Source organism: Sebastes fasciatus, chromosome 9 (assembly GCF_043250625.1).
Source record: "Sebastes fasciatus isolate fSebFas1 chromosome 9, fSebFas1.pri, whole genome shotgun sequence".
Taxonomy (NCBI): Eukaryota; Metazoa; Chordata; class Actinopteri; order Perciformes; family Sebastidae; genus Sebastes; species Sebastes fasciatus.
The window spans coordinates 31464632-31482209 of NC_133803.1; the positions used below are offsets into that span (position 1 = coordinate 31464632).

Here is a 17578-nt window from a genome sequence, read left to right on the forward strand (position 1 = left end):
AGTTTAATGCGCAAATTGAAAATCTGTCAAGACCGACAAGGTAAGTAAGTAAAGGTAAAGGTAAATATATAGAATATTAACATTGCATTTATTTATGCAATTATGTGCAATTGGCAACAATACTATGCCTCACACGGGGCAACATTGTGTTGGGAAAACAAGTAGGAGCTGGTCTAGTTATTAGAAAATATTAAAGATAATAATTAACATTGATTATATTCATATCAATAAATGATCCATATATATTAATAATTACGGGGCACTAAATTACTGTATGTTGGTACATAAGCTCAAAAAGCCATTAAAATGGCTAACCGCCATGTCCACCAATTGCATCGAGATAGGCATTCATACCATAGTATATCATAGTATAATATATGGTAATATCTTGCCATAAGATCACTCGTGCAAAACATTAGCTTAGGACTCTCACATTATGACCTCACAGAACTAGTTATACACATTATTCTTATCCTTATCCTTATCCTTATCGTTTTAGGTGCCACTATCCGCGTCTCACCTTAATGGATTTACATCTCTAACATTCCTGTTCTTCTCACTAACCTGATAAATAACTGAAAAACACTAGTTTTTTTTAGTATTTTATACAATGCTAATGTTGTTGTTTATCTCTTTTTTGTTTTGTAACTTTAGGGCTGTTCTTGCTTAGCCAATATAGATAGTTTCAACGAATGCCTCATTGTTTAATGAACTGCCCAGACAAACTGACAAATAAACTCTTTCAATCATGGACTGAACAACTGAGTTATCCACAAGGAATGAACAAGTCTGTATAACTTTCAAGTTGTCATCAAGGACTGACATGTAACTGGACTCTGCAAAGCACAAAGGGTTGGAGCGAGCGGCTTCCTCCAATATGCACAATTGGATTTGAACACAGCAAGGACTGCATCTTCTGATATTGGAACCAAAACTTTCCCAGACTGGCTCCTCCACCTTCAACCGATGGAATTGCCCGTTAACAATGGAATCTCTTTTTCTTGCATTAGCACAGCAATTGCATATGGTTAAGTAAGACTGTTTAACTTTGACTTCTGTGAATGTACATGTATTGATTTGATTTAATGCTATTCACTGAGTTTTACTGTTGTGATATTGTTTTGGTCAGGATATTTGGGTAGCTGGCTTTGCCACATTTGATGTGTTAGTTACTCCACACAGACAAAGGGTCTTGTATGTACACTTACCATCTGTTCTAACCCAGCACAATCTCATACACATATAAAGATCACGTACATGAATGGTAAATTGATTTTAAACACAAACATACACAATCTCAAACTCCTACATCACACATTCTTTGTTCTGACTGAACACATGTGTTCAGACAAGACAAAGAGCCCATCGTGTTTGATGTCTTGGAGGCCATCTTTAAGTCAGCCGTCTTTGTAGTTTTACAGTGTCAGCCATATTGTTTGTAGGCCATGCGGCCTCAGTCGCCTGACCTCAGTCGCCATCTCGTCTTTTTCTCACGCACGCACGCACGCACGCTAGTTTGTTTAGTTATTTAGTTGGATTAATATTATGTTTTAAACCTTTGTCATCTTGTTAATCAAGGCTTGTGGAATATACATGCTGTCCTGTTTAATTTTAATGTTGTACAAGAGTTAATAATGCCAACTTCTGCTATGTCAAGAACTACAAAATCCTTCAACCTTTACTAGCTATTGATATGGTGATTTTTGGTTATAGTTATTAATTAAATTATTAATCAGAGTATCAAATTGATAGTTTAGTATACTTTATTAGACTTATTTATGAGACTACATTAATTGGCTATTTTTTTCTTTGTTTCAAAGAGTGGTGCCCTGAGGATGATTTAATATACATTAAATCATATTATTCAATATATTAAATAATTATTTAGATAATTATTAATAACTTTTGATAGCCATTTTAATACCTATGTATACTTTAAAGCTGTATTCAGTGCAGTGTGCAGCATAGGCATGAAATTAAGCTGTGGGGTGACCATAAGGGTTGAATAGTAATGCCGTCCATACGATAAAAACAGGACGGACATGGTGTCAAAGCAGCGAGTTTTAACTGTGTCCTTTCCTATATTAAAATTCACTAATGTCTGATATCATCATCATTTTTGTTTTCATTATCAGTTTTACATCCTCACTTTTGATCATCAGCGTGGCATCCATCTTTGAAGACTATAGGTTGACCCATAGACTGGTCACTCTTGATGGACACACAGCTGGGTTCAGGTTCAGAGCAGCCTGGTCTCTGATGGATCCTGATAGAAGAAATTCATTAAAGCTCACAAATTTAGAAACATTCTCAGTGAAGTCTTTGTGACATGGAGAAGAGTCGTGGACAGTTAGAGATGGTCATCTTACCTCTGAGCTTTGGTCTGGCTGTCATGTTCCCCACACAGAGAGGTTTTAGAGGGAGGGATTCCCTCCTCTCTGTCCTCACCCTGATTCATATCAGAGCCAACACCTTCACACAATCACAACAACCTGCTGGGAGAGCTCACACATTATTTATTTTCATAACGACACCTCGATACTAAATACACTCACGGAACAGTTTCAATGTTGTTGGCCCTTTAAGCTGCAGAGTCCTATCTGAGAAATGACATTCACAATCCTCTTTAGTCTTTAGGATTGTTTGAAAACTAGAGGAATACACCTCATGTTGCTTTTTCTTTGCCTTACTTTAGTGATGACGTAACTTTTTAACCCTTTTTCCAGGTCTACTATATCCAGCCAGAGCATGCAGTGACAGCTAGTCCAATAATCCAACATCAATCCGGTTACCTTGTTAGCTGCTGCTGAATTCACATCGACCTCAGCTCCCAGAGATCTTCTACCTTCATCTGTAGAGGAAACACTGAGAGCATCAGTCCAATCATTGACAAACATCAGCACTCGTTCATTCTTTAGATGCTACCGTAGCTACACCTCTTCCACAGGAAGCTACTCCCCATATAGGCCAACACATTGTTTTGTTAGGCTAGTGGACTGCCCAAGCTAAGAAATAAACATGAAGCTTTGTGGACTTAAATGATTGAAAGTAGAGCAAACAGAAGGTACATCCCAAGTCTCTTATTTGACATTTCCTCGATCCTCGCTTGAACTGGAAGTCGTTCTGGTCCGCCATCTTGAAGATCTCAAAGCTCTTATCTCTGCACTGAGGAGAAAAGAGGGATCAAGCCCACAGAAAGAGTGCCAGGATTTGAGGCAAATTTTTGTAGTGGCCAAACGGAAGAACTACAACTTCCGTGTCCGTCACGTGATGCCATTGGGCACAACAATACTTTTTCCCCATAGACTTACATTGGGAAAGAGACGTCTGTAAATCTGCACATTTTTTTTGTTGTTGTTGAGGTAAATCAACCTCCCAGTATAAACAACTGAATAGTCCTTATTTAAATTATTAGGTCCTAAATGTTGTAAAATGCAGTAATAGCTGAATCCAGAGTTATTTCCCTTCCACCGTTCATGTGAATGAGCCCCAGACCACAGCTGGACCAGGGGCTGGGAGGCGGAGTTAAAGGAAATGCTACTACGCCTGCTCTATGGTCCCAATGGATACGGCAGTTGAGCCATTTTGGCTTCATGCTCCACTGAGAAACCCTCATAGGAATGAACGGGAGCCCGCCTACAACGCTATATCCAGTTCTCTTTAAACATCCATCGAAGGGATCTCTGAGGAGCCATGAGAGAGGATACACAAAAGCAGCCTTCACAGAAGGCTTTTACTGACCAACACACCCCCTTATTGGATATCAGTTATTGATTGGATGCTGCAGCTGATCAGACTGATCCGATACATTTCAACATCACTGGAGTTTCATACCGGAGAGAAGACAGATAACAGATTAAACTCAAATGTATCACTCCCAAGTGTTATATTTATTTGTTTTCTGATTCTCCATCTAGTCTAGTTAAAAATCTGTGTTGTAGGCCTTAACAACAAATGGACCACAAACAACTTTCTTCATTTATTAGAAAGAGTTTTCTTTTCATGATCTGTTATTTCACCCATTAACTGTTATCGAGGATATCATTAAAGTCAGAGAGAGCAGGAGAGTCAGCAAGAAACACTTTCTACATCATTTAGCGTCATTTCCATTCAGTCACATGTGAGGCTGATAATTCCTACCGTCGGGTTTGGCATGAGTTACATCAATTCAATTTTCCCTGAAACATTTAGCTTAATTCAGCTTAATTTCTAGTGTTGAAAATACACAATAATCATATTCTGGGTTATTGAATAATTAATTAATAATCAGAACATCAATAAATACAGACGCCAATAATGAATAAATAATATAAAGGCACTGTGCAGGTAGAAATATTTTGTGTGCCTCAGGACACTGTATACAGTATAAATCCAGAATGCAGGCTGTTATTCTTGTGCAGGTGTTTGGTAAACAGGTAACGGGCTACAAAGAGAAAACACTGCTGCTCTGCCACTGATAACGGTGTGTCTTTATTAGTATTAGTACAGTGCAGACACTAACTCCATCAAAAGTCTCTGCAGCTGTTACAGCCAACTGACAGCTGATCCAGCTGTGAACAGCTGCCACAAACGGACGTTGCTTCAAGTTACGCTTCATAGGAAAGGACATAGATGTATTTACGTAGATACCACATTGGCCGTTTCAGCCCGTTGCTGCGATATGTCAGAATCGCCGCCATATTGGAGAGGTCTGGACCGGCTTGTAAATAGAACAGCCGTTTTTCTGGATAAAAAGCACTATAAAGTCTCTTATCCGATTTCAGTAAGTTTCTATTCAAGGATTTATGTTCTACAAGGAGTAAAACAACAAAGTTTTGTCTCCAGTTACTTAAAATCTTGAAACTAGGCTATGATCACTGCTAAACTCTCAAAAGAGTGTGTATCAATGTTAGCTAACGTTACATGAACTAAATTACTTACGTGGTGGAAAATAATTAATTAAGCTGAGAGTTAACGGTACTCTTCCAAAACCCAAACATGACACCAGCTTTATTGTTTGCGATATTAGATGCATATCGTACATTTCAAGTTTTATACATAATATTATGTTAGAGGTGAAGATCTTTAAGCTAACATTAACTTTGGTCGAGGATTAGCTTACAATAACAAACGCTAGCTAGCTCTTATTTGATGACCTACAGAAGCAAATGTTTTGTAAATATGTAACTTAAACTGTAACGTTGATGATGTGAACAATTCTCAAAGGAAACTGTGTTATGAGAGTTCCACCTTTTATTACCATATCAACAGAAAGACCGGCCAGTTCACCAAAAGTTTTTTTTGTGGGGGGAATCTAACCTACCCCACATAGATTATTAGAGAGTACCCCACATAGATTATAAACGCTTGAATATAAAAAAACATTCATTGAAATGTAAACATTATAGTGCTTTTTATCCAGAAAATCAGCAGCTCTCCTGTTCAATTGTATGTGTTTACAGGCCAGTCCTGACCTCCCCAATATGACGGCGACGTTGACGTGCGATCGAAAGGGCAATGCAGCACCTACTTATGTATATCTATGGGAACAACGCCTCATTTCTCTAGAAACACATTTCATTGTTTCCTATCTCCTCACACGGTTTCCTTGCGTCTCTCCATGCATCCCGGTGGGAGGGACTAAGATTCAAGGACAAGAGGCAAGTGAAGGAAGCATGGATGTAAATAAGAGACTTGGGATGCACCCAGAGTGTCTCTCAGGTGTGTTTCTGTGCAGGAACAAAGGCCCAGGTGAGCTGTCTAATCCCTGCTGGGTCCTAGTGCTGGAAGAGTTACTACCTTTCCCTCCACATCAATAACAGCCCTGACAGACCACAGATCAGCCTGAATTCATCTTCTTCATCACAGTGTCATCTTTCAAAGCAACACTTCATCTGGACTTCAACATTCAAACTAACAGCAGCTTCTCTCTGCCTGCTCACAGGCGGACATCTTGTTTCCCAGCTGACGTTTGTGTTTGAAAGCAGCTTTCAACAATCACACGTTCATTATCAATTCAACTGTTTCTCCAACCACAACAATCAAAGATGTTGTCTCAAGCAATCACAGCTCCACTTACTGAACTTTTAGCCATGAACTTCATCAGTGTGCAGCTCTCTTCTGTCCTCAGCAGGTCTGTGTAGAAAAGGAGCTTCGTACTTCACTTCAGCTTCAACTTCCATCAGACGAAGTGAAGTGACGCCTCTTCTTATCCTTCATAAAAGGGTGTGTGTGTCCTGTCTTCACTGTGAAAGTATGCAGTCGGACTGGTTGAACAGAGTCTGAGCTGCGTTCTCAGGATGAAATGTTACTGGAAACAGAAAACTCATCACAGCTCAAAACAACAGTCTTTCAGGATCAAATTCAGCATCTGTGGAAAGATCATCACAACTTGTAAAGACTTGCTTTGACAACAGACTGGATTCTGTTGTTTAGACCAGATACTCTTAAGGATCCATGCACGGCCCACTTTGTCACCTTGTTTTCTTGTATATATGTAGACTAGTGTGGAACAGATGATCAATCAGAAACCTTTGCAGCCACTTTTGTGAGGAGTTTTGCTTCTTGGCCACAACTTGAATAAAAACATTCATTAAGATTGACATGAGAGTGTTTTTATTCATCACTCCACCTTGTTGATCTGGTTTCAGGCTACCTGTTGGGGTGGGGCAATTTAACTACTTATCATTGGTGCAGATAGTTTGGTGACATCCCATAATTCCCAGCACAGCTCCACCCACCTTCCACCTGACTGGAGGTCTAATCAGCCAGAGAGATTAATATAAATTTAGTGCAGTAAAAGTACAACATGTACCTCTGATATGTAGTACAAGTAGCACAACATGGAAATACTTCTGTAAAGTAAAAGGGTGTCATAATTGGTGGAAATGTTTGGCACATTGGACCAGAGACAGAAATGTGTCTCATGTGAATGACTTACTGATAGTTTGTCTTTGATATCACAAGTTAAAACCACTGTTGAATGTCCTGATGGTTGTTTTGGAGAAGAATGACTGAATAATGGAGCTGAGATCTCCTTTAAAGGACGAGTGCTACTCGTCATGGAGGAGGATGTGGCGCCATCTGGTGCCACAAACATAAAGTGCATCCTGTCAGTTGAAGTGACTCAGATTACAGGCTGTTTTCAATGTTTGGAAATCATCCAAATATCAACAGTTAAAGATGATTTTGTCCTGATGTGAGGACTTTTTAAATGTTACATCATGTCAGCTCTGCTCAGTAGTTCAGAAAGTCATAAATAGATTGTGTCTCTTCTTCTCTGGTGTTTATAGGACTGATATGTGTTGCATTCTGCTGCTACACACTGGAACACAGACAGGAAGTGGGGAACTTTATTCTGAAGGGATTCACAGGAAATGCTAGTATGCTGTGGTGTGGATGTGTGTATTAATATGAACAGTGTTGTATGGAGAGTGCTGCAGTTACTCACTCTGACAACTGGAGGAAAACGTTTGAGGGAGAATGAAGTGAAATTAATAATTTTACACCAGAAAAAAAACCCATTTGAGTAGAAAACAAAAAAAATATTTAGTAGAGAATGAAAAGCTGCAGATTATTTTCTTTGAGTCTTTTAGCTGTTTGACATCACACTAATATGACATTATCTCTACTATACTAACGGCACTTTAATATTTGTTCATTAAATGATTCTTTATGATTGATTTCCTCACTACAGCTGCTCCACAAGTTCACCTCTTTAACACAAGTGATTTTACATCAGTCCTTAAACCTGCAGATTCCTCTCAAATCATTTGGACTCTTTCAGGTCCTCAATAGTTTCTCTCTTTATACCTGATCTGTGCTTTTTGAAAATCCACCAACTCTCTGAATTTTACAGCCTTTCATTTAATAAACAGCTGAGTTGGTTCTTGATCAGCAGTTTGGTTCAAACTTCTTTTGTCTCTATTCTGAAATATAAAAATCGGATTTGTTTTTTTATGAGTTTCCCCAAACGACCACACAGTCAGTGAAGTATGGAAGTAAAAGTGAACAATACAACTTGAGTTATGAAGCTTTAATCAACAAATCCTTCTTTTTATACAGTGTTATGATTTTTGCTTTGACATGATTCATATGTGGTTTCCAGCATCATTTATTATCTAGAATCATCCTAAAACTTTGATTTCTTTTTATTTCAACATCACTTATCAAAGTTTGTTCATTTGTCACACGATGACCAAAGATGATTAATTTAGTTTGTTCCAATCAAACCAACTCTTTACAAGTATTTTTCTACAGATGCTGAATATTATCCTGAAAGACTCTTGTCTCTTGCAAACAAAGAAATAAAAGTTCAGTTTTATACACAAAGTTTAAAAAAATTATGTTTCATTTCAATCAGGTTGGTACGGACTAACATCGTCTGTGTGTGATCCTGGACAGACTGAACTATCTGGTCAGCAGTGAGAGAGTTTCTCTAACAGGAGGAGAGTCTCCCTCCTACAGAGAACACAGAGACACTGAGGAACCAGAACTGGACCAGGACCTCAACCCAAACCCAGGATAAAGAGGTTCAGTGAATGTGGTGTTGAAGGTGTGGAGGTGGATCAGTGTGTCAGAGGAGACTCTGTAGAAGGACAGAGTGCCAGCAGGACAGTCCACATACACTGCTACTCTATCAGAGGAGGAGGAGGAGGAGGAGGAAGAGGAGGAGGAGGAGGCGGTTATTTTGTTATTGTGACAGACAGAGTAACGACCGTCAGAGCACTCCAGACTCCAGGACTGATCATTTCTTCCAAACACACAGTCTTTGATGTCTCCTCTCCTGCTGATTCCTCTGTAACTCACTGATATATCAACACTTCCTCTCCACTCGACCTCCCAGTAACAGCGATCAGTCAGAGCAGTTCTACACAGCAGCTGAGGACACCAGTTAAATCTGTCTGGATGATCAGGATATGACTGAACCTCCTTCACATGTGTCACCTTCCTGTTGTCGTCACACAGTTTGAGGTTTTTGTTTACTGTGTTTGTGTCGAGTGTGAGTTCACAGGAATCTGATGGAGAGAACAAGACACAATACAGCTGCAGTTATTAATCTATCATCTTTGATGATGACATCAGAGATCTGAATGAGTGATGTCACAGTTTGAAGATGGTTGAATGTTTCATGAATCAAATTAAAAACACACTTACACTTCCTCAGACCTGGTGTCAACCATCGGACTCCAGCAGGCTTCACCCTGAAAGGAGGAGGGGGGTCAGAGCAGCACTTCCTCTTTCAGCATGGAAACATGGACATTACATCGCTCTCACACACACAGCTTTGTTATTCTACACAAATGGACTCACATGTTCACATGGAGCACTTATTATTAATCAGCTGCTCTTCTTTTAGTTCAGTGGAGCTTCTTCTGATTGGCCGATGACTACAGCTCATTATGTTCACTTATTCATGATATATTATTATCAGTATTATATTGACAATCATCATACATTTCAGACTCAGTTTCCTCGACCAGTCAGTCAGTAAATCAAATGTTTAAATCTACATCAACTGATTTCTTTGTCCACTTGTGGTTCAGTGAAAACAAGCTGTAAACACAAATTCTGATATATTATCAGCTTATAAAGTAGTTGTGTCTAACATGACATCAACCAACTGCTTCCACATCCAGCAGTTAAAGAGCAACATGAGGATTCATCAGGAGTCTTTGAGTTTGTGTCACCTGATGAATGCTCCACTATGTTCACCAGCTGGTCTCTAACTGAGTTTGTCTGCTGTTTGCTGCTGATTCGGTAGCGACCTCCAGTATATTTTGGTCCCATTGTTTAACAATGACTGTTGTCTCTCAGAAGTAAAGGAGAAAGTAGCCTGGAATCACTAGAGCGCCACATAACCTCATATGGAGGAGGTCGGTGTGGATGGTTGGATCTACAAAGTGTCTGACTTTGCGACTGCTGTTCACATCTCGTCTCCTAGCAACAGTCAACACTGGTTGTTATTATCTGTAATCTGAAGGTAAAGATATTACAGGTCAAGTCCGTGTGCAGCCACAGAGCACTTCCTGTGTCCCCCTTTAATGTTGGTCCAGTCCTAAATAAACCTCTTTGGGCTCTGACACACCATGTCCACAATCAGTTGCTGGTTCTTCATTGAGCGTCTGTGGCTGACTGTCACCTGTAGTTTCTGTGGCGAGTCCTGCAACAAGTTGACTCTTTATCAGGCAGGGAACTCGCTCTCAGTGCAAAACAAACCAAAACCTGGTAAAGATAAACTCCTTTAAAACAGCAAAACATTCCTATTATGATGATTTATCAAGAACGTTAAATCAGATTTTTTCTTTGTTTCTTCATCTTTTCACAATCGTTTCTGGACTAAAGGGTAACACACTGGTGGCAGATGACAAGCATCAAAAGATCCAACTATTGTTTTATATGAGCCCACAAACCTGCACCATGACGACGTTGACGCAGGTCAACCCACCATGACGCCTGACAACATATCAGGATACACAACTAACCTATTTTCTAATGTTGAAACAAGACAACGCTTCAGAAAAACAGCATTTCATCACCTCCCCTCCCTGTTTTGGCGAATCCTGGCTACTGTTCCCAGACTACTTCTGTCTGTATTGATGGTCTGATGTGGGACACAAACAGTTTGATGAGTCAGTGTTTATCAGCTCTGGTTGTTTGAGGTCAGCTTGGTTTATCAGGGTCATATGAGCCAGGCTGACAGTGTGACAGAGAAAACGTTTCCAGCTCTACCTCCTCTATCAGACTGATTGTCTGTGGCTGCAGCAGTTCTCTTCATACCTGAGAGTGTCCAGTTTCCAGTCTGGATCCTTCTGTCCAGCAGACAGCAGCTTCCCTCCTGAGGCTCCTGGATGATTGTAGCTCAGGTCCAGCTCTCTCAGATGGGAAGGGTTGGAGCTCAGAGCTGAGGCCAGAGAAGCACAGCCTTCCTCTGTGATTAGACAGCCTGACAGACTACAAACACAAAAAAACACACATGTCACATAATCTGAGCGTACTGTGAGGGCTTGAAGGTTACTGTAGTACTGTGATGTAGTACTTGAGTGTTTCCAGAGTACAGTGTGGACTCTTCAGTCCAGCAGACAGCAGCTTCACTGCTGAATCCTTCAGGTTGTTGTTACTCAGGTCCAGATCTGTCAGATTAGAGGACTGGGAGCTGAGAACTGAGGACAGAGCTTCACAGCTTCCCTCTGAGAGGTTACCGAAATTCAGTCTGAAGAGATAATGATGAAGAAAAAAAACCAAGCAATAAGTTGAAAAGACAGCAGAGTATTTAAGTTATGATATAAGAATCCAACTCTTACTTACAGAGCTTTGTTGGAGGCTTTGACCACTGGCAGCAGCCAGAGCGTCCTCTGAAGCAGAGTATTTCTTCAGGTCAAACACTTCCAGATCTTTTTCTGATGACAGTAAGATGAAGCCCAGAGCTGACCACTGAGCAGGAGACAGTTTATCTGTGGAGAGACTTCCTGAACTCAGGGACTTTTGGACCTCCTCTTCTAGAGAACGATCATTCAGCTCATTCAGACAGTGGAACAGATTGATGCTTTTCTCTGCAGAGAGGTTCTTGTTGATCTTGTTCTTGATGTACTGGGCTGTTTCCTGATTGGTCTGTGAGCTACTTCCTGTCTGTGTCAGCAGACCTCGTAGAAGCGTCTGATTGGTCTCCAGAGAGAGACCCAGTAGGAAGCGGAGGACCAAGTCCAGGTGTCCATTTGGACTCCGTAAGGCCTTGTCCACAGCACTCTGGTAAAAATGGGCTGGTTCAGGTTTCACTCTGAAGAGTTTAGACCAGCGGGAGGTAGTTTGTTCTTCTGCCATCAGATTGACACCAGAGTTGATGAATGTCAGATGGACATGAAGAGCAGCCAGAAACTCCTGAACACTCAGATGGACGAAGCAGAACACCATGTCCTGGTACAGTCCTCTCTCCTCTTTAAAGATCTGTGTGAACACTCCTGAGTACACTGAGGCTGCTCTGATATTGATGCCACACTCTGTCAGGTCGGATTCATAGAAGATCAGGTTGCCTTTCTGCAGCTGATCAAAAGCCAATCATCTTCCTGCTCTTTGGACTCCAGTGTGGATCTGTCTCAGCTCCTCCATCGTACTTGATGTTCTTCACTTTGGACTGAACCACCAGGAAGTGGATGTACATCCCAGTCAGGGTCTTGGGCAGCTCTCCTCCCTCTCTGGTCTTCAACACCTCCTCCAGAACTGTAGCAGTGATCCAGCAGAAGACTGGGATGTGACACATGATGTGGAGGCTTCGTGATGTCTTGATGTGGGAGATGATTATGCCGGCTTGCCTCTTATCTCTGGATCTCTTCCTGAAGTACTCCTCCTTCTGTGGGTCGGTGAACCCTCTGACCTCTGTCACCATGTCAACACACTCAGGAGGGATCTGATTGGCTGCTGCAGGTCGTGTGGTTATCCAGAGGCGAGCAGAGGGAAGCAGTTTCCCCCTGATGAGGTTTGTCAGCAGCACATCCACTGAGGTGGACTCTGTAACATCAGTCAGGATCTCATTGTTGTGGAAGTCCAGAGGAAGTCGACACTCATCCAGACCGTCAAAGATGAACACAACCTGAAACTCTTCAAACCTGCAGATTCCTGCTTGTTTGGTTTCAGTAAAGAAGTGATGAACAAGTTCCACCAAGCTGTACTTTTTCTCTTTCAGCACATTCAGCTCTCTGAAAGTGAATGGAAATGTGAACTGTATGTCCTGGTGGGCTTTGTCTTCAGCCCAGTCCAGAGTGAACTTCTGTGTTAAGACGGTTTTCCCAATGCCAGCCACTCCCTTCGTCATCACTGTTCTGATTGGTTCATCTCTTCCAGCTGAGGCTTTAAAGATGTCTTCTTGTCTGATTATTGTTTCTGGTCTGTGTGGTTTCCTGGATGCTGTTTCAATCTGTCTGACCTCATGTTCATCATTGACCTCTGCAGTCCCTCCCTCTGTAATGTAGAGCTCTGTGTAGATCTGATTCAGAAGGGTTGGGTTTCCTGCTTTAGCGATCCCCTCAAACACACACTGGAACTTCTTCTTCAGGTTAGATTTGAGTTCACGTTGACAAACTGTCGCAAGATGTTCTGATTAAACACACAACAAAGAAGATCAGTCAGTCAAAGAAAATATTTTAACATTTCAGTTCCTCAAAGAATGAGTATATGAATATATTTTGGTCCATCTCTTGAGACATTAGTAAACGTCCCATTTATCCAGCATGTTAAATCTTTAGATAAATCCTCTTACTGCTCTGCAGACAGTCAGCCAGCTCCTCCTGCTTCATTCTCCTCAGGAGGTGCAATGTGATCTTCAGAAAAGCCTCTCTGCTGCTCCTCCTCTGCTCTTCATCCTCACCGTCCAACACCTCCTCATCCTCCCTCTGACTCTCTAAGCATTCTGGGTAATCTGAACTCAGAACCTTCTGGATCTTCTTCAGCTCGTTCTTCACATAAGTGACGATGTTCTCCTCCAGCAGCTGGAACAGAATATTATATGAATGACACAATCAAAGTAAAATCAGATCCATGTTGGACAGACTGACAATCCACTGGTGTAAAAAGTGCAGCATGGAGATGATTGTGAACAGAATAGATGTAAAAGTAGTTGTTGTACATGTAACAGACCATAAATATGTCCAGGTGTGTTTGATGCTGCTGGGCAGACTGACCAATGGGAACCTCTGAGCTCTCCTGGTCCACTCTGTGGAGGAATCGTGAAGAATTAGCCCACATTATGTTTGGGACTAGATAGACTGTTTACAATTAATGATTTTCAAACAAAACTACACCAGTTAGTTAAAGATATTGTGTTCTGTCATGATTGATCATAATGAAAACCAGATGCAAACAACACTGTAAATGATAGAAGACCCATCGATTTCATCCGTTTAAATACTTACACGCGTCCATCTCTGAGGTCAATCCAACGACCCACAGACCGATCACTCTTCATGGACAGACAGCTGGGTACAGGGGACTTTTCTCTCTGCTGCTGGGAACTGATAGAAACACTGAAAATTACTGAATATACAAGATTTCTATTTCTGTGTTCACTGGTTTTATTTGGCAGTGATATCTCAAACAACTAGATATCTAAAAGGCTCCAGCAGACAACAAAAAACAGAGTTCACCACTGTGTATTATACATTCAGTGCTCAATATAAAACCCACTGTTCAACCACCAATGAATGAGTCTTTATCTCATTTCAAATATCAACAAACACTCCTCTTTTGGGATCCCAGCACACAAACAAAACAAAATTGTTTAGTTTTAGACTTAATATAAAAGTTGGCCAAAAAAACAAAACCATGCAACACTTATATACCGAAATAATCTGGTTCTGTAGAACGTGTCAACTATGAATGACTTTTGTCTTGTTGCCAGTGGTTGGCAACCTAACTGGCTGTCTCTCTGTGGACGGACTGGACATCCTTTACTGGTGAGTAAATGGACACCATTTTCGTTTGAAAATCCAGCATAGATATTCCTTCAGCTGACTGGTGGATGTGTGTGACACAGGGGTGTGCATGCTTAAAGGTGCTGATCACCACAATCTCATGTAATTTTGGAATTTTATACCATTGTCAGTTAAGACTTGTTGACCTGCCACCCAACTTGAAACTTTGGCCTGTATTTATTTTGGGCCACAGCACACCTGGGAGTAAGGTGAGTTTCTGTCAGTGCTAAATCTTTCTTTGTCACCTGAGGTTGGGGCCTGCACTACGTTCCCTGATTGCAATTGCGATTAGCAATCTGGGGCTTTGGCTTTAGTAAGAGGGTGTTTCCGGAGGCATCTGCAAATCAAAAGGCCAGTTATCAATAAAGTCTACTACATATAAGGGCAACCCCTGAACAGGCAACTCTGTGAAACTACTGACTCTTCAACAAATTGCGCTCTGCCACCAGACCTCTGTAGCTAGGCCCCAAACATCTGCTGCTAGTCCCCATACCTTTACAACTTGTTCCCAGAGCTCTGATAATTGGTTGCAGACCTCTGAAAGTAGTGCCAAAACCCCTGCAGCTAGTCCCCAGACGTCTGCATCTGAATCTACTCCCCATACCTCCAAGGGTAGTCCCCAAAACTCTGGAGCTTCTCCCGAGACCTCTGCAGCTACTCCTCAGGCCACTTCAGCTAGTCCCCAAGCCTCGACACCTAGTCTCAGACCTTTACAGCTAGTCCCGAGATTCTGAATCCTGACTGAGGATCATGATAGCTAGCCCATCTGTTTCAATCAACAGTTTAAAGTACTTACCCTGGGTCATAAGCAGGGCGTCCATCTTTGAGGTCAATCAGACGACCCACAGAACGATCACTCTTCATGGACACACAGCTGGGTACAGGGGACTTTTCTCTCTGCTGCTGGGAACTGATAGAAACACTGAAATTTACTGAATATAAAAGATTTCTATTTTTGTTTTCGCAGGTTATTGGACAGTAGAAGTTATTTTATTGCCATTAAAGCTTGTCTTTGAAACACGCCTTGTTATAATGTTTATTCAATAGGCAGTGTTCCCACACTACTAGTGGTAGTTTCAGAAATCAATACAATTAGATGCTAGAGGCGAGATTAATAAAGAAATTTATCAATAAGCGTGAGACCTAAATTAGATTACACTTAAATTTAGAATGAAGCTAAAGCTTGTAGCTCCAAGAGTTTTAGAATATTAGTTACAACAAGAGACGCTGAGCATGATGATGTATATGATGTTAACACAGAGTTAGAATTAAGGAAGATATTGTAAGTTTCAGAAGGAGGAAGGTGAGGAAGGAGTCAGCCTACAGTTTATATGGCAGTGAATGAAATCTTGACAGTGGTCTTCCTATCAAATAACGTTTAGATCTTAAGAACTGTAACTCCTGTTTCTTAGATGTTTATATTATTAAATACATAAGGATTGTTGTTACATTTTAAGGTATTATATGTGCTTGAAGAGTTAAAACTGTGGGACTGAGAGCAGTTTAGAAATGTTTTTCTGCTCTTTCCTCACTCTGTCTGCCTTATAAAGAAACCGTCACAGCTGGACATGAACTGTGCTCCATCTCACAGGATCATAGTGGACTGACAGGAACTCTGAGACCAGCTGTAAACCTCACTGACCACCAGGGGGAGCTCAGTAGCTGTTGTTGAAACACAAACCTCCAGCCTCTGGACCTGCACACTGAGCCCTCCACAGACTTCAGTCACACTGTGATGTGTTTAAATGCTCACTGTTATCAGGTTAAGACTGAGACACTGCTGAGTCCAGAGGGTTAACATGAGGACTTCAATCGTCATGGATACAGAATGACATATGTCAAAGTGTTGGACCTGTGATCCATCTCAGAGTTTGTCTAAAGGGCTCCGAACAGCATTTGTATGAACAATTTCTGCAACATATGATCAGTCTGCTGCTTCAGACAGCATAACTAACATTTTGTCTCTGACTGCAGAGAACATAAAAATCCATCAACACAGCTACTTCAAAAATAACTAGGCCTACATGGGGTTTTACTTCATAGATTAGTTATTTCATCATAATAATAATTTGTCATTGAGTTTATCAAGTAATAATTAACAGAGTAGAAATGATCATTTGATCTATGAGAGCACTTTGACCAACAGAGGCCTCAATAAACATGAACTATGAGCCTTCATAAAATAACTGAAGTCCAGTATCAGAATTCAATCTAACAACTTTATCTGTTTTATATATTTATAGGTTTATTATGAGTCAATGTTCAAGTTATAGAGCAGAGAAACAGATCTCTGCAAAAAGTCCCTAGCCTTTTGCAACTAGTCCCTAGACCTCTCTAACTAGTCTACAGATCCCTGCAGCTAGTCTGTAGACCTCTGCAACTAGTCCCTGGACCTCTCTAACCAGACCTGGATCTCTGTAGCTAATCCCTAGACCTCTCTGCATACATGGGTTCTTACTTTAACGAATCATCATAATAAAACATTGTCATTGAGTTTATCAAGTTATTGATTAACAGAGTAGACATGTGAGGCCTCAATAAACATGAATTATGAGCCTTCATTAAATATTTGAAGTGGCAAAGTCCAAACTAAAATCCAGTATCAGCATTCAATCTAACGACTTTATTTGTTTTATAGAGGTTTATTATGAGTCAATGTTCATGTAACAGAGCAGATAAACAGTAAACAGCAAGTTAATAAGAATGAATATATTGAAGGGTAAAACAGTATCAAATGTAATGTGAAGTGTTGAGTGTGATACCTTTTCATGTTGGTGATAACCTGCAGCCACCTGATGAAGACAGATAGACGGGTTCATCATTAGTCTTCAGTCTCATTTGATTTGTGTCTCATCAGGAAATCAAATCTGTTTCTACATGTAGACTTTAAAGACAGCGAGCTGTAGTTTCAAGTATTTGTTGTCAGATTAACTTTGTGCTGTGGAGTTATTATCAAAGACAGGAGGTCAACACATGAACCAACAGAGAACAGCTTGTTTTTCATAAAACATCAGAGACTGGAATGAATCAAAGTTCCACTTACTCAGTTTCTTCTCATGAACTTCAACACTCTGCAGCGCTCTGCTGTCTGGACCAGGTCTGTGTAGAAGAAGAGTTTTCTGTTCTATTCCTCTGCT

At 40.8% G+C, this 17578-nt stretch overlaps 1 protein-coding gene and 1 pseudogene across 1 annotated transcript in view; both read right to left on the reverse strand.

Moving 5' to 3' along the window:
- LOC141774541 (protein NLRC3-like) overlaps window positions 1-17578 on the reverse strand; it is a 44256-nt gene extending 26678 nt beyond the window's left edge. Inside the window, exons 1-5 of the mRNA XM_074647290.1 lie at window positions 17485-17578; window positions 17204-17233; window positions 2793-2851; window positions 2370-2495; window positions 2150-2266 (exon numbers count right to left, since the gene is read on the reverse strand). Coding sequence (XP_074503391.1) covers window positions 2150-2266; window positions 2370-2458 — 206 coding nt within the window. The 5' untranslated portion in view covers window positions 2459-2495; window positions 2793-2851; window positions 17204-17233; window positions 17485-17578. The remainder of the gene's footprint in view (window positions 1-2149; window positions 2267-2369; window positions 2496-2792; window positions 2852-17203; window positions 17234-17484) is intronic.
- On the reverse strand, window positions 8353-17565 carry LOC141774550 (protein NLRC3-like; annotated as a pseudogene).